General features: G+C 44.5%; 2 protein-coding genes across 10 annotated transcripts in view; one reads left to right on the top strand and one right to left on the bottom strand.

Moving 5' to 3' along the window:
- The window catches only part of LOC140074871 (dynein axonemal assembly factor 8-like), a 48833-nt gene extending 44515 nt beyond the window's left edge, over positions 1-4318 (top strand). For all 6 annotated transcript variants that reach the window (XM_072120128.1, XM_072120133.1, XM_072120129.1 and 3 more), the window contains 2 exons: positions 1878-1941; positions 2198-4318. In XM_072120128.1, coding sequence (XP_071976229.1) covers positions 1878-1941; positions 2198-2275 — 142 coding nt within the window. In that variant the 3' untranslated portion in view covers positions 2276-4318. The remainder of the gene's footprint in view (positions 1-1877; positions 1942-2197) is intronic.
- Positions 4319-16087: 11769 nt separating this feature from the next.
- Positions 16088-25377, bottom strand: part of SBK1 (SH3 domain binding kinase 1) — a 67460-nt gene continuing 58170 nt past the window's right edge. For all 4 annotated transcript variants that reach the window (XM_072120122.1, XM_072120125.1, XM_072120123.1 and 1 more), the window contains 3 exons: positions 21289-21491; positions 20167-20369; positions 16088-19392 (listed from right to left, as the gene is read on the bottom strand). In XM_072120122.1, the coding sequence (XP_071976223.1) occupies positions 18613-19392; positions 20167-20369; positions 21289-21491 (1186 nt within the window). In that variant the 3' untranslated portion in view covers positions 16088-18612. The remainder of the gene's footprint in view (positions 19393-20166; positions 20370-21288; positions 21492-25377) is intronic.

The raw sequence follows: 25377 nt of genomic DNA, 5'->3' as shown, positions 1-25377 counted from the left end.
TCAAGTAGGGGGCATCCAGGCACTTAAGGGTTACACCGCAGCACAACAATGAAGGGGGCCATGGAGAGAGGATTTGGGAGATTGAAGCTGGGACAGTTCAGTTTCCTCTTATGGATTATGCCTCAGGAAAATCCGTTTATAGAAGGCTTTTGTTATGTCACAGATTAGATGGTGTGTCAGGATTTCCATGACATAAAAGATGTCACCGAATGGCCCATACAACGAGCCGGAGGAGGGCACCTTCACACAACGCCAAGGGCAGCGGGCATTACCTCTGCCAGCACTCAATTCTCATTGAGCAGACCTAATATATGAACCTGTAGAGTGGATCCAAGTGGAGATATAACTCATAAGGATGTCAATATATACATTATTATTCAAGGATTCAAGATTCTTCATGTGTCCTTACACTGCTTTGCTCTGTGCAGGAAGTGTCAGGTATTGGCCCTGGAGAAATGTGTAATCATACTTTTGTGTATGATCTACAAAAGTAGCAGCAAGACTGTGAATAGAGATTTAAGAACACGGCAGTGTGAGGAATATAAGCCATTTTCACTATGACAAATTCTCTTTTAATACTCACGTAGTAAATATGAGGAAAAGTCAAATCATTCTGTTTCTGCCTGCCTTCTTTGAAGGTCATCCATGTCTCCTTATATTGTCACCGCTGCCTCCTTAGTGGGTCACCTCTCCCATCCTAAATTGTCACCCCTGGTTCCTTAGAGGGTCACCTGACCACGGTCTCCGTAGCGGTTCACCTTTGCCTCCTTAGAGGGTCACCGACCCCGGTCTCCTTAGAGGGTCACCCGACCCCGGTCTCCTTAGAGGGTCACCCCTGCCTCCTTAGAGAATCACCCTGACCCATGCCTCCTTAGAGAGTCACCCTGACCCATGCCTCCTTAGAGAGTCACCCTGACCTCCTTATAAAGCCCCCCTAACTGCATGTAGCAGTAGATTATGCTGTTGTGGTCTCCCCATAGACCTCTATATAAACCTTGTAAACGCAAGAACAGCCTATTAACCCTTTAACTACACAAAGGACATTCCTTGGTATCTTTCTTGGTATTAGCAAGTACTATCTATCTTCAGGTCCATCGTGGCAGTAATTTGGGGTAAGCATAACGATTGTCCCCTTGGCAGCAGCCATGTGCTCTGCCATGTAGACGGGCACACACGTGTAGATATGGCACAAGCCTATAGGCAGCAGGGAGCAGGCTGTGTGACAGGAGGCTGTGTCAGTCCCAGCGGGGAGCAGTGTTGATTTCTTCCTCTCTGTCGGAGGATGCCCCCTCCTCAGCTCTCTTATCTCTGATGTTCCAGCACTGCTCTCCTCAGAACCGTGAGTTATAGCCAGCTGTACAAGAAAACTAGGCCAGCCACAGTTTAAAACAGTCTATGGAAATCATGCAAAACCCCAGCGAAGGGATTGTACTCCGCGACACAGTGTCCTATTACCTCCTCAAAATCCCTTCTTCAGCCGAGTATTTAGGATGAGAAGATGTTGGTCCAATCACCACCTGGATCTCTGCTGAAGGATTTTGTTACCCGCTTTGTTACCCATCCAATATCCCATTAGTATCTAAATTCTCTCTTCTAGCGTGTCCTAAAATTGAACCAGGGATACCCCTTGAAAAGGACACCTGGTGGGTGGGACACCTATTTTTAGGTCAGCATTTAGAAGAAATGACAACTATTAAAGGCCCAACTATTGGAGGCCCATTAAATAAGTACATTGTATGACCAGTTATTGGGGTACTTTGATAGCTTCTATAAGTTAGGGGGCCCTAGATGTACTACTATCATGTAGGTGTTGGACACCTACCTTGTATCTACTATGGGCTGGGAATCTAGTTCTGACTTATTGTTTCTTGTTCCAGCCAGGACCTGCAGAAGGTACAGGATCGTGCAGCGTTCATCCTGAGCCCCCAGAGCCAGCGGCAGGTAAGTAGCTTCCCCAGAACGCGCCATTGTCTGATTATATGATGACACATACAGGACGTACACAAACCAGATGCCGGGTGGAGGTGGTGGAGAATTGCATTTATATTGTTGATTTCATTTAGCAGAAGTGAATTACATTCTTCCCGGGGCCTTTGGGACTTGTGAGATAAGAGGAGGATGTGCTGACGCGGGATTGTATTCTCTTTCAGCCCTGTACCATTCTCACGCCTTCCATCCTCCTTTTTCTTCCCTTCAGGCCCTCAGGATGATCAGCTGCTTCTTTGATTCACTGACCCCTGACAGCATTCACCAAATTGTACCCGCAGCCTCCTGAGAAGAGGAGGCGACACGTCCCACTGTCCTTCATGGAGCCGCAGTGACGAGGCTCAGTGTCACCCTGAGAGCCTTGCAGGGGACTTGAGCCTTTGATCTATGGAGATTTACTGAGGATCCCCAAAAACGAAGACAACTCATTTCTGGTAACTTCTGATCCAATGACCTCTACGAACTCCTGTAAGAAGACGTTCAGGTCTTGGAGACACCATATACAGAAGCTCTGTTCCTTCTCTACAAAGTCCTCATCTGTTCCATTCATATTCACATTGTGAAAATTACAACTTCCATTCCCTCCTGTAGGTGGCACTATTCATTCCTTGTATTATTGAGATGACCAAATACTGAAAGCGCCACCTAGAGGAGGGAGAAGGAGCTGGGATTTTTAGTATTCACAAAGAGCAGCACATTCACACCATAAAAAGAAGCAAAACTTGATTGCTTAATGTTGTGCTCTAGGAGGAAACAGGTTCTGATTTTAGTGGATCAGACAAAGCAGCAACTTTTCAATCAGCCTTGAATTCATCCGTATTATATTTACAGCTCCTATGCAGATCTATGTGTCTGCATGGTAACAGACTACAAACAAGCCCTGTGTAGTCTGAACTTGCAGTCAGGCATTTGGTAGAATTGTAACAGAACAGATAAAAGGAACGTGACTGTCGTATCTGACTACACAGGGTTTGTTTGTAGTCTGTTACCATGGAGGCACATATCAGCTGTGTTAAAGATGTAGATGCCAAAAAAGGGGGATCTTCAATTGATACTAAATAGAAAATTTACCATTTGTACCCCCTCCCTATAAGAAGCCACATGGAAACCTGTACTGGAAGGTCTGGAATGGTCCTCCACGAAAGAAGGATCTACATTTACTGAAGACAGCGCCACTCTAATCCACAGGTTATGTACGGTATTGCAACACGCAAACTAAAAGTACAGTACCTAGACTGTGAACAGAAGTACCGCAAATTAGAGAAATATGCTTCTTTCCCTTATCATGGACAATTCCTTTAAGTCAATACAGTATTAACACCCAGCAGGAAATGGGCACATAAAAGGTGTGTTATACTTCCCGAAGTGTTATTTATGTAATGTTTCCAATTTGGGTGATGGTTAATCTGTGGAAGAGTACAACTCCCAGTATGTATTCAGGGCTGTGGCATGGGAGTTGTAGTATTGCCACAGCCACATGTTGAAGGCCACACCTCAGAGGTGTTGGGGTGAGGACCAGCGATACCTTGCACGTTCTTGGGGTTTAACATCTTGAATGTTCACAAAAATGAGCCATAGGAGTCCAATGAGTGTCTCTACTGTTAACCCCTGCTTTGCCTTTAATACTTACAGATAAGGGACGCATAAGCCATATGTTATTCAGGTTTTTACCAGTGTTTCCAAAAGTCTAGAAAGAAGCCTTTATTAATAGTTCAGAGACTTTATAATATGGTTTAGTTTTCTGTTCCATGTTGATGAATAGAAACACTTACATTCAGAGGCTGAGGATTTGGTACAGTGTGTCAGCTACATATGTGTAATCCAGTGTCGACCATCCGAAATATCAGAGATGAAAATGATTTGTACTTCTGCTGTGGTCTAGAGAAGGCTGCCTGCACTAATACACTGCAACAAACCATCACCTGTGAATGGATACGTTCACTTGACAGCAAGAAAGGATCTTAGAAAATGGTGAGGAGGAGCCCAGGATTAGGAAAATGTGTCAAGAAACAGCGCCACACCTGTCTGTGGGTCGTGCCACTCACTAAGTGCATAGGGCTGAACTGCTATACCACACACAACCAGCGGACAGGATTGGCGCTGTTTTTGGGAACCCAATCTTTCTCCTCCTCCATTGACATTAGAGATAAGTGTATTTGTTTGTTGTCGATTTTGGGGTTTTCCCATACATTTGAATTAGATTCTCATCCCTCATCTCTAAATAACAGCGTATGCCAAAGAAGGGCACAAATCCTGCTCATATTTATTAATATTTAATATAAAAATGTGTATTTATGTTTATGCCGGTGAAATAAACTGATACTTATGATGTCGTCAGCGTTTGGGGGTCCTTATTCTTCACCAGAATACAAGGGATGTGATGTCACTCATAAATTCACTGTATCCTTTGTCTGATACACAACTCCAGATCCTCAATTACAAAAACTTCTAGTCTTCAGTCACCACTAGAGGGAGCTTCATGTATGCAGTTTGAGTTCAATGTAAGAACAGGAGGCAGTGAGTTCTAAGGATCTCCTATTGCTGACTGCCAGGGTATCAGTACCGAAATCTATGGCCACAACCCATCTTCGAGGTTCATTGGACCTCCTATGGCCTTCAGAATCTCCCGGGTTGTGCCTGTCATTGTAGCTTTCATCTATAGGAGAGAATAAGACTGATCAGCAACCTGTGGACAGCTTTGACACTGTTTTTTAAATGGAAAGCAGCCGCCTTACTCTAATTCTGTACAATCCCTTTAAGCCGCCAGATATAAGTGCATATATTGGAGGTCTGTGATTGGCTGACTTCCCTTCATGTCAGTCTCTCGACATCTGTCAATGGTTTCGGATCAAATTCTGTGACACAAGGATGGAAAATGTTTCCATTCTCATATAATGTCCATGGGCACCACCCAAGCGGCCATAATTCGGAGTGCACCCTACTGATGGGGCTCACCCTCTATATAGACCAGAGCAGAGAAGTTACAAGAGAAGTTTCCCTCTGTAGGACGTGTCTGCTCCTACATTACTTGATGTGAATGGATGCCGTGTAATACCCAGTTTCTCCTGTGGTGGCGCTGCAGGAAAACCGTCCACTTACTACCAGGTCGATCACTGATCGATCGATTGTGATCAGCCAATTTTCAGGGGGGGTTTCTAACAAGTAGACAAAGCAGGGAGCCCCCATACCATGTTCTGTGGAATTTTTCTCTTAAAAATGTAAAATTTCAGTCTTTCAGAGAAGCTAATTAGAAGTGGAAATCTGTAGCGATCCGAAAAACATTTAGACTGTCAGCTCTGTCAGCAAGGAGTCAGGTAAACGGTTCTGCCATCAAGTGGGGACCCACGTGTCGTCATGGTTACCCGTCCTCTGGGTGTCTGTGCGGTGCCTTCCAGCTGTGTCTCCATGTCCCCACAGGGGACACCGAGCATCAATACCATAATGTATGAGACTGATGATGATATTGTCCTCTATTTAACCCCAGAGTACACGAAAACATGCGGCCCCCACATTCCCCCTCAAGTAAAAAGCATCCACTTACCATACCCGTTTACAAGAGATCTGTCATGATAGAGAAAATTCAGTTTTTATTTTTATGCAAATTAGCTCCCTGGTGCACTGGGGGTGTGGCCATGTCTGCCGTTGCACCCGTTTTCTTGTTTCTACCCCTTATTCCTAGGGGAGACATTGATAACTTTGCACCAGGACAAGGATTTGTAGTGAGGCGCATCATCGGAAGAAGTAATCCAGGGCATCAGCAATCATAGCTCCACCCCCAGTGCACTGAATAGCTCATTTGCATAAAGAAAGAAAAATTACAGATCAATGAGAAAAAGTGTGGGTGTACCAGGAAAGATTATAAAGTGCACCATACAAGGCTCCCTTTAATGGAGGATACAAGCTGTAAACCACGTCTAACCTTAAAGGAATCTACCATCAAACTCCATCCTGATAAACCATTACTCATAGATCATAGATCTGTGCTGATCTTATATTTGTTATTCATGGCCTCCTTCTTTGTAAAATCTACTTTTGGTGGGCTCTGGGAGCCATTGCTAGAGCCCCTGTGTGATGTAGATTCACAGGCTGTTACACTGTCCCCCTCTCTCATCTACACGCCCCACCTGCTGTAATCTCAAACAGTGGTGGAGGGGCAAGTGATCCTGCACAGTATAACAGCCTTTGAATCTGCAGCTCAGAAGGGCTCTGGTAACGCCCTCAGGTCACAGATCACATAATGCCCTTAATGCCCCCTAAGATCTGGGGCAGCCGGCTAGGTTGTGGGTACATCTATCCGGTAACATTGATAACATTCGGAGAATCAGCCGCTTCCCGGCGCGGCTTCCAGTTTATCGGAGGTAATGAGATAATTTCCACGGAATGAACAGAACCCTGTGATCACATGACAGGTAGAGCGCGGGCAGTGCCAAGCTCCCACGCCTCCTGCCCTGCCAGATTGTACAGAGCAGGTACAGCAGTGCCGTCCTCTCCCACACACACACCCTCCTGCCAAGTGCTGAGCCCCCGAGAGCCCACACATCTCCAGGAGCGCTACACAGCGCCACACGGAGACGCACTGGTGCCCCGTTACTATGGCATATAGGGGCCTCCTGCCATGTGTAATATCTATTGTAATATCTCATCCCGTCAGCATCCAATTACTAGCATTACATAATACCACCACATATACATCACATAACACGCACCATACACATCTCATAATACTGCCATATACACATCGCATAATACCGCCACTTGCAGATCACATGATACCGCCATCATACACATCTCATAATACTGCCACATGCAGCTCACACAATACCACCACATACAGATCACATAATACCGCCATCATACAGATCACATAATACCGCCATCATACAGATGATCACATAATACCGCCACATGCAGATCACATAATACTGCCATCATACAGATCACATAATGCCGCCACATGCAAATCACATAATACCGCCACATGCAGATCACATAATACCGCCATCATACAGATCACATAATGCCGCCACATGCAGATCACATAATACCGCCACATGCAGATCACATAATACAGCCACATACAGATCACATAATACCGCCACATGCAGATCACATAATACCGCCACATGCAGATCACATAATACCGCCACATGCAGATCACATAATGCCGCCATCATACAGATCACATAATGCCGCCACATGCAGATCACATAATACCGCCACATGCAGATCACATAATACAGCCACATACAGATCACATAATACAGCCACATACAGATCACATAATACCGCCACATGCAGATCACATAATACCGCCACATGCAGATCACATAATGCCGCCATCATACAGATCACATAATGCCGCCACATGCAGATCACATAATACCGCCACATGCAGATCACATAATACAGCCACATACAGATCACATAATACAGCCACATACAGATCACATAATACCGCCACATGCAGATCACATAATACCGCCACATGCAGATCACATAATGCCGCCATCATACAGATCACATAATGCCGCCACATGCAGATCACATAATACCGCCACATGCAGATCACATAATACAGCCACATACAGATCACATAATACCGCCACATGCAGATCACATAATACCGCCACATGCAGATCACATAATACCGCCACATGCAGATCATATAATACCACCATCATACAGATCACCTAATGCCGCCACATGCAGATCACATAATACCGCCACATACACATCACATAACAACGCCACATACACTTCACATAATACCGCCATCATACAGATCACATAATACCGCCACATGCAGATCACATAATATCGCCACATACACATCACATAACAACGCCACATACACTTCACATAATACCGCCATCATACAGATCACATAATACCGCCACATGCAGATCACATAATACCGCCACATACACATCACATAACACCGCCACATACACTTCACATAATACCGCCATCATACAGATCACATAATACCGCCATCATACAGCTCACATAACACCGCCACATGCAGATCACATAACACCGCCACATACACTTCACATAATACCGCCACATGCAGATCACATAATACCACCACTTGCAGATCATATAATACCGCCACATACACATCACATAATGCTGCCACATACTGCCACAGTACTATATTGTGTACAAATTATACTTATGTTCTGGGGTGACTGTAAATGGGGTCACAGGAGCAATGAGCTGGAATGTAGATATTTGGGATTATTTACTTTCCTAGTTGTAAAGTTGATGGTGGAAGCGCAGATGCCCAGTTGTTACTGCCCGTGGTTGAAGCTTTAGAAATGGAAACCCACAAAATAAGATGAGGTCACAGTTGCAGGCGGGCGCCCGTGTAATGCTCGGCCGTTACACTGCTGCATACAGAGGCACAGATGTCTTCATGGTTACTGCACCCACAATAGTAACGCTTGGCTGTTATACTCCCATACGGGCATCTTCATGGTTACTTCACTGAGTAACGCTTGGTGGTTACACACCAATATATGGAGGCACCTCACATAGTTACTCCTGGTTGTTACACACAATGGGGCTCATTTACTAAGGGGCCACGGACCGCGATTCTGTTGGGTTTCCCGAATACTTTCTTTTTGCGCCGAATTGCCCCGGGTCTTTGGCGGCGGCTTGCTTGCGTCACAAATCGGGGGGCGTGCCGTCGGACAACCTGACGGATTCGGACAAACCGCGGAATTTAAAAACAAAATTATCAGCACTTACATGCACCGGGAAGAAGAAGGTGAACTCCGGCGGATCTCAGCGGGGAAGCGACACATGCAGGAAATTGGACGCACAACCTTAGTGAATCACGGCAGACCCGATTCTTCGTCGCACAACGCACCGTGGGATCGCGACAGGACCGGGTAAGTAAATGTGCCCCAATATATGGAGGCACAAACGTCTTTACGGCTACTTTATTTAGCCACAATTGATGGTTACGTTTCAATATATGGAAGTCCAAATATTTTTATTGTGACTACTCAGCAACGCTTCACAGTAGCACTCCCCTACGTAGAGGCACAAGGGTCTTCATGGTTATGAGTCCTAGTTGCGCTGGAGTTGTATCTGCTTCCCTCCCTTCAAAGTTTTGTGGATACAATGTGGAAGAGATCTCCTATCCTAATACAGTAATGCTGCAATCACTGGGGGGCTCCGGGAATAGCCCCTCAATTCTAACAGGTGCATTGAATATGCGAGTACACGCAGTCTACACACAGTCACCCATCCGATAATCCCAGATGCAACCGCTGATACTTTTTACATAATCCCAGATGAAGAAATGCAGCAACAGATGGAGCAGATTCTCACAAGACCCCCGGACTGAGAGGGAGGGGAGATTTCCTTGATAAATTGGCTCCACGACATTTGCGTGACCACTTGGTGTATTTAGCCCATCAGACCTTATTATGATCGGATATTCCCCATCATGGGATGTAATGCGGAAAGCACCGGATATGCTGATCCGGGCAAGAAAAGAATTTACACCCCTAAATCTTTTCCAGATAGTGGCACCATCTTCTGAACATTACTAATACACAGCTGCTGGACAGGTGCATTATTAGAGACATATGGGACATACAAGCCAAGGAGAAGGGAGATTTCCCACTCCCAGCAAAGTTGCAGCAAAGCCCATTTACTAGGTGGTCCATAAGCCCCTGTTCCAATTATTTGATCTCCTTTCATGTCTGGCAGTATAAGTATTGTAAATGCTTTCCCCTGCTCTCTACACTGAGATTTATGATAAAAAATGCTCTAGACAAAACCCCCACATCCGCTGTCAGGAAAATATTAACCTATTATTTAATGCCAAAAGTAGCAGTGGGTCAGTCCAGGAGTCTGTGGAGAACAATGTCGTTATGAGGGTTATAGTATTCTGTTTAGAAGATTTTACCCCATTCCCACCACAACAGAGACATCACCAAATGTGACTGCAGTCTAACCTTCTTAGGGTGTACAACTGGTATTTAATCCACATAATATGCTGTATCTAAGCTGTGATCTTAGTGGTATCTGCAATCAGGGTGGGCGCCAGCACTGGGCATACCTGGGCAAGTGCCAGGGTCCAAAGCTGCTGGGGGGCCCACATAAGGTTTTATAAAAGGAGGGGGGCTGTATCTAATGAATGCTTAGGGGGTGAGGGGGGCTTTATATAAAATAACCATGAGGGGCTGTTTGGGTTGATAAACTAGGGAATATTTTAGGGAACAGGAGACTGTTTTAGTTTCTTCCGCCATGTGAGTTCATTGCAAAGGGGCCCACTGAGGCTCTGCCGCCCAGGGGCCCGCTGACACCTGGAACCGGTCCTGTCTGCAATACATAGAGCAAAGCTGTGATTAACAAGGGAAGACACCATTATAGAGGCTTCCACCATATACAGAGCTGAGCCATTGTATCTAAGCTGTCATTATAACTGTATAGCTATATCTAAGCATGGACATAGCTAACCTGCTATGTAACTTGCCATGCTAGAGGTATGGACCATACATGGACCCGAGTCACTTTATCGAAGACACCATTATAGAGCATCCAACATATACAGAGCTGAACCACAGTATCTACCATGTATAGAGCTAAGCTGCTGTATCTAAGCTCTCTTGCTAGATGTATGTACCATGAATACAACTAGGCCACAGTACAATAGCCGCCTTGTTAGATAAGACTGCCATGCATGTATCTAAGCTACCTTTCAAGGAGTATCTACCATGCATACAGCTAAGCTGGTGTATCTAAGCTGCCTTGCTATTAATATCTACCATGCATACAACCTAGCCCCAGTATCTTAACAACCTGGCTAGAGGTATCTGCCATGCATAGAGCCATGTCGCTGTATCTAAGCTACCTAGCTAAAGTATCTGTCATGCATAGAGCCATGCCGCTGTATCTAAGCTACCTAGCTAAAGTATCTGTCATGCATAGAGCCATGCCGCTGTATCTAAGCTACCTAGCTAAAGTATCTGTCATGCATAGAGCCATGCCGCTGTATCTAAGCTACCTGGCTAAAGGTATCTTTCATGCATAGAGTGATGCCGCTGTATCTAAGCTACCTGGCTAAAAGTATCTGTCATGCATAGAGCCATGCCGCTGTATCTAAGCTACCTGGCTAAAGGTAACTACCACTCATAGAGCTAAGATGCTGTTTCTAAGCTGCCTTGCTAGAGGTGTCTACCATGCATAGAGCTAAGATACTGTATCTAAGCTGCCTTACTAGAGGTATGTACCATGCATAGAGCTAAGATGCTGTATCTAAGCTTCAATTATAGAGGTATCTACCATGCATAGAGCTGAGTTGCTGTATCTAATCTTCCATTATAGAGGTATCTACCATGCATAGAGCTGAGTTGCTGTATCTAATCTTCCATTATAGAAGTATCTGCCATACATAGAGCTGAGCTGCTGTATCTAATCTTACATTATAGAGGTATCTACCATACATACAGCTGAGCTGCTGTATCTAAGCTTACATTATAGAGGTATCTACCATACATAAAGCTGAGCTGCTGTATCTAAGCTTACATTATAGAGGTATCTACCATACATAGAGCTGAGCTGCTGTATCTAAGCTTACATTATAGAGGTATCTACTATACATAGAGCTGAGCTGCTGTTTCTAAGCTTCCATTATAGAGGTATCTACCATACATAGAGCTGAGCTGCTGTATCTAAGCTTCCATTATAGAGGTATCTACCATACATAGAGCTGAGCTGCTGTATCTAAGCTTCCATTATAGAGATATCTACCATACATAGAGCTGAGCTGCTGTATCTAAGCTTCCATTTTAGAGGTATCTGCCATGCATAGAGCTAAGATGCTGTATCTAATCTTCCATTATAGGTCTGGGCCGCGGTGCTGGTGTGAGGAGAGCTTATATTTGGCTATGAGCCAGTTTGTCCTATAATTCACCTACAATATGGGACCTACAATATACATTTAGGAAATCCCTGTAAATAAACTACAAACATTACATGATGTCCATGTATTCTGGGGGCTATGTCTGCTGCGAGGAGCCGGCTCTGTATTCTAGGTATCGGAGCCGGGTGCCAGGCCCGGGGGGTAGCAGGGGGCCCTGTGCTGTAGCTATAACAAGGGACGCTCGCTCCTTTCATGTGGATGGTTATCGGATGCAGTTGCCGCGGTAACCATGAGAGCCTTCTCCGTACGGTCTAGATATAGAGAAACGCCATCCCTGACAAAGCGCCAAACCAGCACCATATCATAGCGCCATAGACACAAATATCCCTACACATTATAGCCTTAGAAGTAAGGGGGTGTTTAGTCTTTTTGAGCCCCTGTCATCCATGTGTGGTGATTGAGGTGAGATTGAGGTGCAGTACCACTAACAACCTGTTGGCAGGAGTGGCACTCTGTCTGTCTGCCTGCTACATAGCACTTGTTATATGATCTGGATCATTACCACACCCCTATAGCCGGTGCGGTGTATACGGCTGTGTGTCACATCATATATACTTACAGTAATGCTCCATCTGTTAGATCTCATGGCTCACCCCCTAAAAGATCGTCTCACTGCTACATACTGACACACACCATCATCCTATGTTCCTCCATTAGGCCATATTCAAACTCAAGTTGTTAAACTGGGTTGGCATTAGGGAGTAGTGGCCCCAGGACTGGACCACAAAAAAGGGAAGCGGAGCAAAAACATGGAGGCTGCTTCTTCCCTTCTACAGAGAAATCTGTCAGAGAAGCAGCCGGAGGTCGGTCTTATCTGGGTTAGAAACACTCATTTAACCTGAATTCTTCACAGACCAGCCAAAGGGCGATGAATATGAGTCATTCCATTACGTAGATAGGTAGCAATAGATTCGACTGGATGGTCACCAGAGGGAAGGAGGTGATGCTGAGGAACCCATACTCAGGTCCCCACAAATCTGCAGCACCCCCAATCTGATGAAGGAGGTGTTCCATCTCTGAAATGCGTAATCTCCTAATAAATACCCTTTGTATCAATGCATGTGTAGACCTTATCATCGTATCCCTGAGCATCACTTCCCTTCCCATTGGCGCTGGACCAATCAAAGCCATTGGTTACATTACAGAAATGCTCATTTAGGTTGACTTTTGAACCAGCCTCCATGTTTTTCTTCATTTTACTTTTTCTCGATCCAGTCAAATCCATTGGTACCCTGCGTACTTGGAGTCTGACTGCAGGGCGGCCTACACATGGATTTTAAGTTTAACAGGGTTTTATAATTGCTCACCTAGCATAAGAGCAACCACTAGGCTTAGTACCTTATTTTCAGATAATTTAAGTAATACACTTGTGTTCAGAGTGTTCCATCTTAGGGGCGGAACTGCTGGTCATAATAAGAAGTGATACTCAAAAATACAAGCCACAATTGGTAGTAACCGGCAGTGAATCCCAGTCTCAAGGAGGTTTTATAGTTGGCTAATGAGCTGGGCCCAGCTCATTAGTCAACTACAAAACCTCCTTGAGACTGGGTAGCACTGCCGGTTATTAGGTTACCTGCCTGAGTGTTACTCTGATCTGGACTCTTTCTTAGGTCTCTGACCATCCCAGGGTCACTACATGATAATGATAGGTCACATCTCTCCCCCATTGTGATCTATGGCCAGATTGGGGTCCCTATAGCACAGCCTTTATACTGCTCTATATAGTTATTATGTATCTGTTAAACAATACCTTTTTCTTGGAAATGTCTGGAATCTATAAATGTTGGATTTGGCTTAAAAATAGAAATCTCCGATCTGTCATTATCACCCACGTTTTTTTTTTATCTTCAGCTTTATTTTTGCAGAGATTTTGATGTGTTAATCCGGATGTTAAATATAGGACTGTGTAAGACTATAAGCTGTGTGATTATAGAATGTGTTATTCATATGGCTGGCGGATGAAGATGTGTGACCCTCTTATGCAGCGCTTTCTATATGAATTAACAGCTTGGGGGGAGGGGAGGCCCTTTCGGCGGCCATCTTCTTTTCTGTCTGTCTAAGTAGAGGCTTATGGGTGACGTCTTTTTTTATTGGGTCGATGTGGGGCACCATATAACCTAATCTCGTCTGAGCATGCATGTGCTGTTCATACAGAGCCCCTAAGAAACTAATAGCCCCACCCCGATGCACCCGTTCTGTCGGGGGATGGTGGCAGGTATGACGCTCACATGAAAAATTGATGGTTTCGGTCAACTTTTTTCTAATTTGGGAGCTAAATCTTTATGCGTATCTATTGACGCAAGTTCTAATAAGATTATTGCCTCCAAGTAGCACAGAGGCTGCAACCAACAAGCGCTGGGCCTCATGTTCTCCCCATCATAAATGACGCACAGACTCCGTTATTTCATTTTCAAGATTTTAATTTATTGTCTACCAGGAAAAGAATAAAAAATAAAAACACACACAACATTTTATAAAGTTTCCCCTGCACCGCCGGCGCGGTACGTTTGATTTCCAGAGTCCACAGGGAGGGTTGCGGTACGACGTACACATGAGGGGATGATTTATTTATATCGTTCATTTGCTAATTGCTCCTCCCTCCTTTTGCAGCGCAGGAACACGGAAAGACACTTCCAACACAATGACGGACCACACGAGTAACGAAAAAAGACACGTTGCGTTCCACGTTCCCCCCTCACCTCTCTATGACCTTACTCAGGACCACTTAAAATTAAAAAAAAAAATTTCTGGACCCAACCATGAAGTGCCCCCCCGCACCTTTAATGGTTTGGACTATCCTAATGGAGGAGTAATGGGAAACACAGAATAACATCTCCTTCCCCGCGCCGTAAAAGCGGCAGCCATTAACAACGGTTAGTGGACGTGTGGTTATACTTTAATGACTCCACTCCCCGGGGCACAAGTTAAGTATCTTATTTATAATGCATTGTACTGTATTATTAAGTATTCTTAAGAGAGAGGAAAGAGAGATAAATTAAAGACCCGGAGGACAGCGCGCGGAGGGCTTCCTAAGGAGACGCACGCAGGGTCACGCATCTGAAGTACAGCACTTCATTCTCTATTGTAACGCAGCTGTCTGAGAGACCACTCAAGACGTCTCCCTATGTCTCAAGATGTTGTGTGGGAAGACCCCGGCACGGATGTATACATACAATTCCGCATCGGCGTTGTACTGTCAAAATATTCAAACCGCGAATACACTGAATGTGGCGCAACGTTATATTTTGTGCAACTCCCGTTGCAGCAATTCTGTGTGTGAACCTGGTGCAAGTGTCTTGTTTCCCTGCAGTGCCACCACAGGAGAAATGGAGTATTACACTTTATCTGCAACATATACTTTGATGCTACACACTCTCTTACTAGTTTTTTCCACTCTAATATATGTGGGTCTTGAATAGGGAAACTATTTTTGAGAAAATATCTTCATACAGCTTTAAAAGCAGTGATAATTTACTAAAGATGGGTCCTGTGTTCAGGATCTGAATCTCATGGCCTACAATGAGCTTATTTCACTCTGGGAGGACCAATTTTCTAATGAGCCCTGTGTAATGCTCATGATCTCCTGCGGGGGCAGTGTAGGGAAACTGAACAACGATTACCAGGTTAATTATATAATTATATTATATATCCAATTCTTGTCAAGGGGTCCTTTTAAGTACGAATCGTCCTAGATGGAATTATCATTAGCCATAAGCTTAGAGAGTAATGGAGATACGTGGAACAAAAGGTGTTTATATTCACATTGAAACAGAAAGTCCACACATAGGAATATGCATTTCTACATCTATACATAACCGTATACGGTGTCTATATATATATATTATTAACAGGTCAGCTAAACTGAGGTAACTTTACTAAGCTAGCCCTAACCTTGAATCAGAAATACCCTACACGCAAGTTAAAAAGTTTATCAATTATCACCTTATCTACATTATTGCACTAATATTGTGAACACTGAAGACGTCTAAGGCAAATAGGGGAATATGCTACTTAAGTCGTCTATACCACTCAAAGTCGGAGGAATATACAAGGTCTCACTCAATACTTGGAAAAAAATCTAGGCCCTAAACCCCGGGGAGAGACAAAAAGGAAGGAAGATTGGGCCTTGTATCAAAACTGTCTCTGAGGAAAAAAATGTTTGCCATTTATAGCAACCAGTTCATTGTCTTTAAGATGGAGTCTGGTTTCTAAGGTGTTTATAAGGCTGCCCATAGAAACCAATCAGAATTCAGCTTTCATTTCCTAAACTGCTTTAGAAAACTAACAAGAGGGCTCTGATTGGTTGCTGTGTGTCACCATAGTATGAGTCAGAGTTTCGCTATTCATTTCAAAGCAAAATGAAAGCAAACAATTGATTGGTTGCTACGGCCTTTTTTCCTTAGCGATAGTTCGGATACATAAGGCAGACAATTGTGCTCTGACTGCTCAGTTTTTTTCGAAGACGTAAACACATTTTCGACAGTTTCAAAGACATCTAGAAGTGATTATCTTTCTAAAGAGCTCTGATGTCTTGAGAGAAGGAGCTAGGCCCAATGGCAGCCATCTTGTGTTAGTCTGATGTGTACGCCGCAGGTTTTGGTAACGGGCACTGGTGTTCGTTACGGCACTTCCACTGTCATAGCAATGCTGTAGCCCTTTTATATGATTTGTTTTGACTGAGGCCGTAGTAGCGAGTCCTTGGATACACACAAGAGGCTTTGTTGTAGATACGCGTCAAATCTGTATGGCCGCCATTTTATGTACATGACATGAAGAGGGAAAGTTGTATGTGTCACGTGGTCAGTCTGGATTAGCACCCATTGTCAAGCTTTACTAAATGTTCTCCTAGCTCTAGCCATCTGTCCATAGCACCCAATCACGTATGACGCCTTCGTTCGCTTTCTATTCACAATGGTGTTGTGGGTCTGCTTTTAATGGAGCCATGTTTGCTGTTGGCGTATCCATTTTTAAGTAGATCCCAAAAAATCCTGTCAGATCCCATTGTATTCTAAAAGGGCTCTAATCTATTGGCTTGTTTCACTGGTATTAACAAACCAAGGAAACTGAGCGGAACAGAACCCAGAGAAAATGGAGGAAAACGTTTAGAAGGTCACATGTTACCTTACGTGAGGTGTCCCGTACTAAAGATCGAATATATCGTACATGAACGCCACATCTTATCTGATGTTACTGCCAAAGCTTGATGGAAAAAACATACAATGAGTTAACCCAGAAGGCGGCCATTTTCTGTTGGATATTCTCTGAAAAACGGCCACTGACATTCTTTAAAGATTGTTCTAACCTCCCCCAATAACGTGAAGACCCAAAAATGAGATACACAACTAAACGGCTAAAAATCTGCTACATGTACTCTGCATAGGCAGTATTTTTGGGATAGGGAGAAGGTTACTGCTTGTCCTCCCTCAATCGACTGTCTAGGCGATGTATTGCTATATGTGCATTCAACCAGTCTCCTGGCTGACAGTGGAGGGTGGGGGGTGGGCAGACTCCAATACATCATGAAATTTTGATAAACCTATTACGGATTTGGGCGTGTGTAGGGGGGAGGGTGACAACCTGATATAAGCCTCGATATGATAGGGCGGAAAAAGATATTTGACTTCGCCAAAAAGGAGCTGTTAACTATTGACATCTCTGAATTAAGCACCTTTCACAAATCCAAGAGGAACGTTCTATAGTTCTCCAAAGGTTACAGCAGGTTCTACGTTACCATGGAAACTGCCGGAGCTGATAAGTGCCACTTTCACAATTAGTTATATGAGCCGGCTCTATGATAGCCAATAAAAAGAGACCCGACACAATTGTGGTGAAACCACCGGGATCCTCTCAACATTCATTGGCTACAATCACCATGAAACGTGATATGGTAGAGTTAAAATTGCCCATGTTGGATCCTCACAGTTACGGGAATGTAAAATGTGAAGGATTATTCTCTTATATGAAGAGATTACCCTGGTACAGCAGCCGTTAAGCCTCCAGATGAGTTACGATGCAAGCCCTTTATTGGTTTGGTGGGTTGGTCAGCCATAGAGATGATACCGAGGCAACTACTAAACAGATGTCGTAACCTGTAGAAACCATATTGGTTGCTATAAACAAAATTATGTATTAGTTGCTAAGGTTACAGTCAAAAGAGTTCCATAGTTACCTCAGTACCAACTTTCGTAAGCCTCAGTGTATTTCTCGCCATATGTAGTGTAGTATCTGTCTGGTTGGAGGTCAGTCAGGTGATTTTGGACGCTTGTATAAAGAAACTGGACTAGTGGGTATGTAACAAGATTGCACTCGCCCTGCCTGTGCTGTTTCATCTTTTCGGGATGGATAGGGTTTGGTTGTTGAGTAGGACAGGAGACGCCTGTCTTTACAAGTTACGTGTCAGTCCTTCAAGCCAAAGTAGAAGCAGCATTCAGTCACCGACCCTAACAATCCTTGCAAGTTTTGATCAAAAGGCTCATTCATCCCATCGCGCATTGAAAATATCCAGAAACGTCTGTTCTCCCTCCTAATAAATGTTCTCAAACCAGCATTTTTTTGCTTGTAGGCTCATGACCATTAAATGCTAAGAGGTCTACCCTGCTTTTCATCATAAACCGGGAGATGACCATTACTGGAGAGGTTGACATCAGTTCCCACTGGAGTACAATCCAACTAGGTGGTCCATGTTACACACAGATCTCAATGGCGGTTGCCAGTAGCATTTGAGTTTTATTCTTGTCCTGCCGCCCATCTGTCCTGCCAGAGCCAGAGGGTGGTTGGCCAGGTTCTGGTAGAGAGTGCGGGACACGTGGTGAGGAGCCTCCCTCAGTAAGAATTGTCCTCTTGAGAGGAGTGGGATTCTCATGACGCTGGGGCACGGGTGGTAACTTTTCTCCTGTTTGTTTGCGGGAGCGGTAAGAAGGTCTACGCCGAGCTTCTGACAGTAAATCATACTTGATGTAGAAGAAGACCTCCTTGACGGGGCTCCTTTTTTCTGACTCTAAGGAAAGAAGGCGCTGGAACATTCGTAGAGCATTGTCCGAGAAGCGACGCCACTGGGAAGGAAGACCAGGTAGACGACCTTTCTGCCAGTGTACAAACTCCTCAAAGAAGGCATCTCCTGGTGAGGCCGACTCCCAAGGAAAGTTGCCCGTCAGCACACAGAAGATGAGCACCCCAAACGCCCAGACATCTAAGCTTGTCTCTACTGGAAAGCCTTCTGATCGTCCAGCTTGGCATACTTCTGGGGCTGTGTATGGAATTGTACCGCTGACCCTTTTTACACGGCAGCCGACTTTACGGGTCATGCCAAAGTCTGCCAACTTAACTCGCCGACACTCGCGATCAAAGAGAAGGACATTCTCTGGTTTAATGTCGCGATGAACTAAGCTTTTGCTGTGCATAAAATCCAGAGCCAATCCCAGTTGTTGGACACATCGTTTCACCATGTCTTCAGGGAGACCAACCTGGAAAGTATAAAAGATGTCTACTTAGAAGAAACAACACTTAAACGTTCAAAGCTAAAGCCCAAAGATTAGCAAAGGAAAGTAATTGGGATTTATCTAGGGTGATTTTGGCTACAACTTGATTTCTTTCAAACACATGAACAATCCTGGATTTTTTTTTGCAATTTTCCAATGTCTCTAGGTTTCCCCCTCATCTCTATGCTCCCAATTTCTCAATATTGTATCCTCTTATTCTCTATGTCCCAGCTCTGTGTTCTGTAAACGAAAACGAGCAGCTTCCAGGAAGTGGAGGTATGAGCTCCTAGCTATGTTAGCCACACCCACATTTTGATATTACACCCACCCCATGGGTGGAGCCAACACAATTTTGCATTTCTTATAAGAATCAGCATCATGATTCTTTAAATGGATACATTTAATTAATCCCCCATCCCTAGGCCAAGAGACAAATCAAAGACGTAGGCATCTACTGGTTAAAACAATGCCCACTCAAAATCCGAAACAACCAATGAAATCAGAACAAAAACATCAGACCAAACAGAAGACAAATTCAGGTTCAACAATAGACGAGGCACAAAGAACCAACAAGCGCGACAAATAGACCATGGATCGCCAACCCACTCTGTTCTGCTGGCTGACTCATGAACCCGTGACTCACCAACCATGATCACATTCAAGGAAAATTCAGGTGCAATCTATTATTCAGACACGTCCTTCCAAAAGCACACATTCATCCCAACCCGCCAAGTAGGAGGCATGGCCTATTCATCTCACCTGTGGTGGAATAATATCAAAGAGGTCTCCAGCTGGGGCATACTCTTGAGCGAAGACGTAGCAGTCCTCCGTCTGGAAGAGCACATGAAATGCTCGGATAATGAAGGGACTACAGGATAGTGCGCTAGTCACACTGAACTCCCGCAGGAAACTCTTCAGCTTGGTCTTGTTCTTGTTCACAAATTTCAAAGCCATCTTGTTGCCTGAAATGGAGAAAATGAGTCTTTGATGTATTATTACAGTACACACCGGCAGATTGATGGCAGATGTTGATGTTGGCAGACATGGATATTGGTGGCATGTGTCCACGATTATTCAAAGTGTACAGCCAACTAAACTTAGACGCGTCCTCTATGGCACATGATTCTGTCCTAAATTTCTGTGTATGGAGCCTGTGCTGTACCATTCCCTATCAATCCATGTTAAGGAGAAATAGGTAAGCAACCACTAAGACATGGTGCCTCTGTGTAGAGCTGAATTACTGACATTCTCTCCCCAATAGTTTTGCTCCAAATTAACAGATTTTCCACCTCAGAGATACTGACGATGTATTCATGATATATGTCACCAATATCAGATTGATGGTGGTCCGACTCTTGGGACTCCCACCAATGATTTTGGCTGCCCTTGGTTCTCATATTAGAGCAGATAACCCAGCTAGAAGAATAGCTCCATTCTCTGTATAGTGTCTGTAATGGGGAACTGCAACTCAGAAGCCATTCAAGCAATTAGAAACCGTGTGCTAGTAACCCGGCTTGACCGCTACACAGAGAATTCACATTTATTTCAGGATCAGTGGCAGCCAAAAATCGGTGGAAGTCCCGAATGTCTGACTGCCACTCATCTGATACTCATGACTTGGATTGATCTTCTATATAAAAAATGTGGAAATCCCCATTTTATCGGATCTTTATAGAAGAACAGTATGACCTCATAGACTTTGAAGGAAGCCGAAATATAACTCTGTTCAGTTTGTAAGAAAATGTAATATGGTTATGTGCATACCCGGTCTAACCACTCGATATAACGGGAATTTCTAATATCATGGATTCCTGTGTTTCTTCAATGTAGACATGGCGGCATTTGGGTAACACTAAAACGGAGGTTATGGCCAAGTCTTACCTGTGCTCTTATGGGACACCAGCTCCACCCTGCCATACGTCCCCTTCCCCAGCTCTCGTATAAGCTCATAGTGCTTCTGCACTTCACTCCCGGACAGGCTGCGGATAGCCAGCGCCTGCATGTCTTCCGTAATCACAGGTACACCACAGCAGCCTAGCTTCCGGGACGGTTCCTGATCCACCGAACCAGCACTCATGCTCACGCTACAAGAAAAGGAAATGCCATGTTATTACCCGAATGTCTATGAGTCGAGCAACTACAATGAAAACACATGACATGACTGTATGAAGAGGCTGTAATAATGTAAACGTCTAAAAATAAGCCTCAAGAACATGGGGGAGGTCCCACTATGGAGGCTATAGCATATTGTCCCTATATTTGTGGCAATATAGCACAATTTTGATACAAATAAGTTTATGGGATGGAGCCGCTTCCCAAATTTCCGATATTTTTACCACAGATAAATCTACCATTAAAAGATCTGGAAACAGATCCATCTTTTAGATTGTGTGAGGAAAAATTGATGCAGTAAGAAAATTTGCCATATTATATGAAAATAATTCCTGTTGCTAAGGCTCACAGCATCCTGACATATCTATCTACCGCACGGAGGGATTTGATGAAGTGTATAGTAAGAAGTAAATAAGAAAGGGGGGAGGTGTCACAAAATGGCCATTTATCCTCTCTCCATGACCTATATATAGGTCTTTATATTTGCTGGAACCCTTTTACTTCTAAATATCAGCTCTTTTGGGACCAGCTTTTAAGTTGACCAAGAACATTTCCTCAGGGAATAGGGACATATCAGTTTCTCATTGATTAACCTTCTCCTTGTGGAAACTACAAAATGGCTGCTGTCCTCTGAGGAGGCCATACGAGTGCTCTTAATGGATTGGGAGAGGAAGACTGGAGAAAAGAAGAATCTTATAGGAAAGACAGAAGGAGCCGAGTGTATACTCTTGGAGTCCTGTCAATATTCCTGTCATACAGTTAATATATAATGAGTCCCCTGTGCCCCATCGATGTTCAGTCTTGGAGTACACTTAGTCTTTTTATCACTCATGTCTCCATGTCAGTGGCAGAGAATCCGTTATTGATGATGCCTATATAGTATATATAATTGACCAGGCCCGAACATCCATGTACACATAGAGGAGGCGGCCATTTTGAGAGATGAACCATTACTTTCTATTGATCAGGCCGGAGTCTTATTACTGAACATACAGCACTGCTGGGATTTATAATCTTCTTTCTTGTTGCCTTCTCCTACTAAAGATGATGACAATTATTATTAAGAGGCGTCTGAGTGAAACCTTTCTTCCCTCTAAACGGAAGTATTTGTCATGTAGAATTTCAACAGCCTGACTGTAATGTTGGTGGGTTGTGACCTACAGCATGAAGCCCCTATCTACGCACATTCAGCTTATTCTGTGATTCTGTCTCTTATTCCTGTTCAAAATGTTTTGACACTAACGAGTCATTACTAATAACCCATGCCACCACCCCCGACTTTCGGCCTGTAACTACCACTCTACTACATGTGCCCTGACCTCGGCTTGCTCCTGACCACTCTCTCATTCTTGGTCTTATGCAGCCTGCCTGGATCAGCTGACAGCAGGACAACACAGAGACGTATTGACTTGCTTGAAGCAAAGTCCAGATCATCAAATGGATGGGTCCAAAAACAACGCCCAAATGAGGAGGTTACCGGTGGGGAAAGTTGAAAGCTCCCCCCCACCCCCCCATACACAAATTGCTGGTTTGGGCTGATTTAGGCCCCTTCCACATCAACGTTTTTTTTTTTTCTTTTTACACCCATTTGCTATCTTGATACGGGTAGCATGCAGCCACATTCAATTTAATGAGCAATATGGACATCCATTTGAATGGGGGTGTTGCCAACGGCACTGTGTCAGAAATGTGTGGCCGCGCCCCCAAAAAAATAGGATATGTCCTATCATTTGTCGGATTTACAGTCCGGCCACCCAGCCACCTATGGAAATGGGAGGGGTGAGGATGCAGATGCTCACTGGTAGAAGTACCCAGGGGCAAATAATTTTTTGGGCAATCTCTCCTGTGACTAACCCTTACTGATGATGACCCACGTCACCAAGCTCCTTCATAAGTCCGCTGTTATACACCATAATAATACATCTAAGACTTGTATACGCAATGTGAGGCAACAAGATGGCTCTGAAATTTTCTTCAGCCTTTCAGCGTTCTTGACAGCTCATGTATTCCCAGAATCTGTCTAGTCCCAGTTCCACGTATTTATCATTGTGGCACATGTGTCTCCATGATAATTGCTTGTTTTTCTCTTTCGCCTCTGAATTGATTGATAACACAGCCGGGTATGTCAGAGAGGAAGTCATCTCTACAGAATTCATGTACCCCTTTTTTATACTGTCACATAGGGTTAACACACAGGGTTACTATGGTGTAAAGGGACATAAATTTAAGAGATGTACTAGGGTGCAGCAATGGCACGGTGCATGGACCCGCTATAGTCAATGGCCGACCATGCAAGGTGCTCTTCCGGCATGTCGTTCTAGCAATCAGACCTCTGTTGTAAGGGATTTAATGGAGTATCCTAGTGATTGTGCCGATGTACTGTGGTAATGTGTGACTCCAGGATCCTCTCTCCTGCCCTCCATACTTGACCGTTCCTCAGCTCCGCTGTAGCGTGATGTTCAGTACATCTGACAGAGCACCACTACTTGCTGCCATGAGATTGATCCGTCAAATGTACAATCTGACAGGGCTCGGTATAGCATAGAAACAGTCCAGCACGGAGAAGAAGGGAGAAAACCCATCACTGGAGATGTCACAAACGTTGGCATGTGAGTGCATCATGCATTTAAAAGGAACATTTTCACCCCCCACAATTACTTACAGGTTAAAAGGTGATGTGTACGCAGGTTTGACCATGTGTTGGCCCCAAAGAGATGTACACTCACCGGCCACTTTATTAGGTACACCTGTCCAACTGCTCGTTAACACTTAGTTTCTAATCAGCCAATCAAATGGCGGCAACTCAGTGCATTTAGGCATGTAGACATGGTCAAGACAATCTCCTGCAGTTCAAACTGAGCATCAGTATGGGGAAGAAAGGTGATTTGATGCCTTTGAACGTGGCATGGTTGTTGGTGCCAGAAGGGCTGCTCTGAGTATTTCAGAAACTGCTGATCTACTGGGATTTTCACGCACAACCATCTCTAGGGTTTACAGAGAATGGTCCGAAAAAGAAAAAACATCCAGTGAGCGGCAGTTCTGTGGGCGGAAATGCCTTGTTGATGCCAGAGGTCAGAGGAGAATGGGCAGACTGGTTCGAGCTGATAGAAAGGCAACAGTGACTCAAATCGCCACCCGTTACAACCAAGGTAGGCAGAAGAGCATCTCTGAACGCACAGTACGTCAAACTTTGAGGCAGATGGGCTACAGCAGCAGAAGACCACACCGCGTGCCACTCCTTTCAGCTAAGAACAGGAAACTGAGGCTACAATTTGCACAAGCTCATCGAAATTGGACAGTAGAAGATTGGAAAAACGTTGCCTGGTCTGATGAGTCTCGATTTCTGCTGCGACATTCGGTTGGTAGGGTCAGAATTTGGCGTCAACAACATGAAAGCATGGATCCATCCTGCCTTGTATCAACGGTTCAGGCTGGTGGTGGTGGTGTCATGGTGTGGGGAATATTTTCTTGGCACTCTTTGGGCCCCTTGGTACAACGCCACAGCCTACCTGAGTATTGTTGCTGACCATGTCCATCCCTTTATGAGCACAATGTCCCCTGTAACATGTGATGGCTACTTTCAGCAGGATAATGCGCCATGTCATAAAGCTGGAATCATCTCAGACTGGTTTCTTGAACATGACAATGAGGTCACTGGACACAAATGGCCTCCACAGTCACCAGATCTCAATCCAATAGAGCATCTTTGGGATGTGGAGGAACTGGAGATTCACATCATGGATGTGCAGCCGACAAATCTGCGGCAACTGTGTGATGCCATCATGTCAATATGGACCAAAATCTCTGAGGAGCTTCCAGCACCTTGTTGAATCTATGCCATGAAGAATTGAGGCAGTT

The sequence above is a fragment of the Engystomops pustulosus genome, chromosome 8 (genome assembly GCF_040894005.1).
Source record: "Engystomops pustulosus chromosome 8, aEngPut4.maternal, whole genome shotgun sequence".
Taxonomy (NCBI): Eukaryota; Metazoa; Chordata; class Amphibia; order Anura; family Leptodactylidae; genus Engystomops; species Engystomops pustulosus.
Note: the sequence above shows the minus strand (reverse complement) of the source record. Positions and strands in the feature narration are given on the sequence as shown.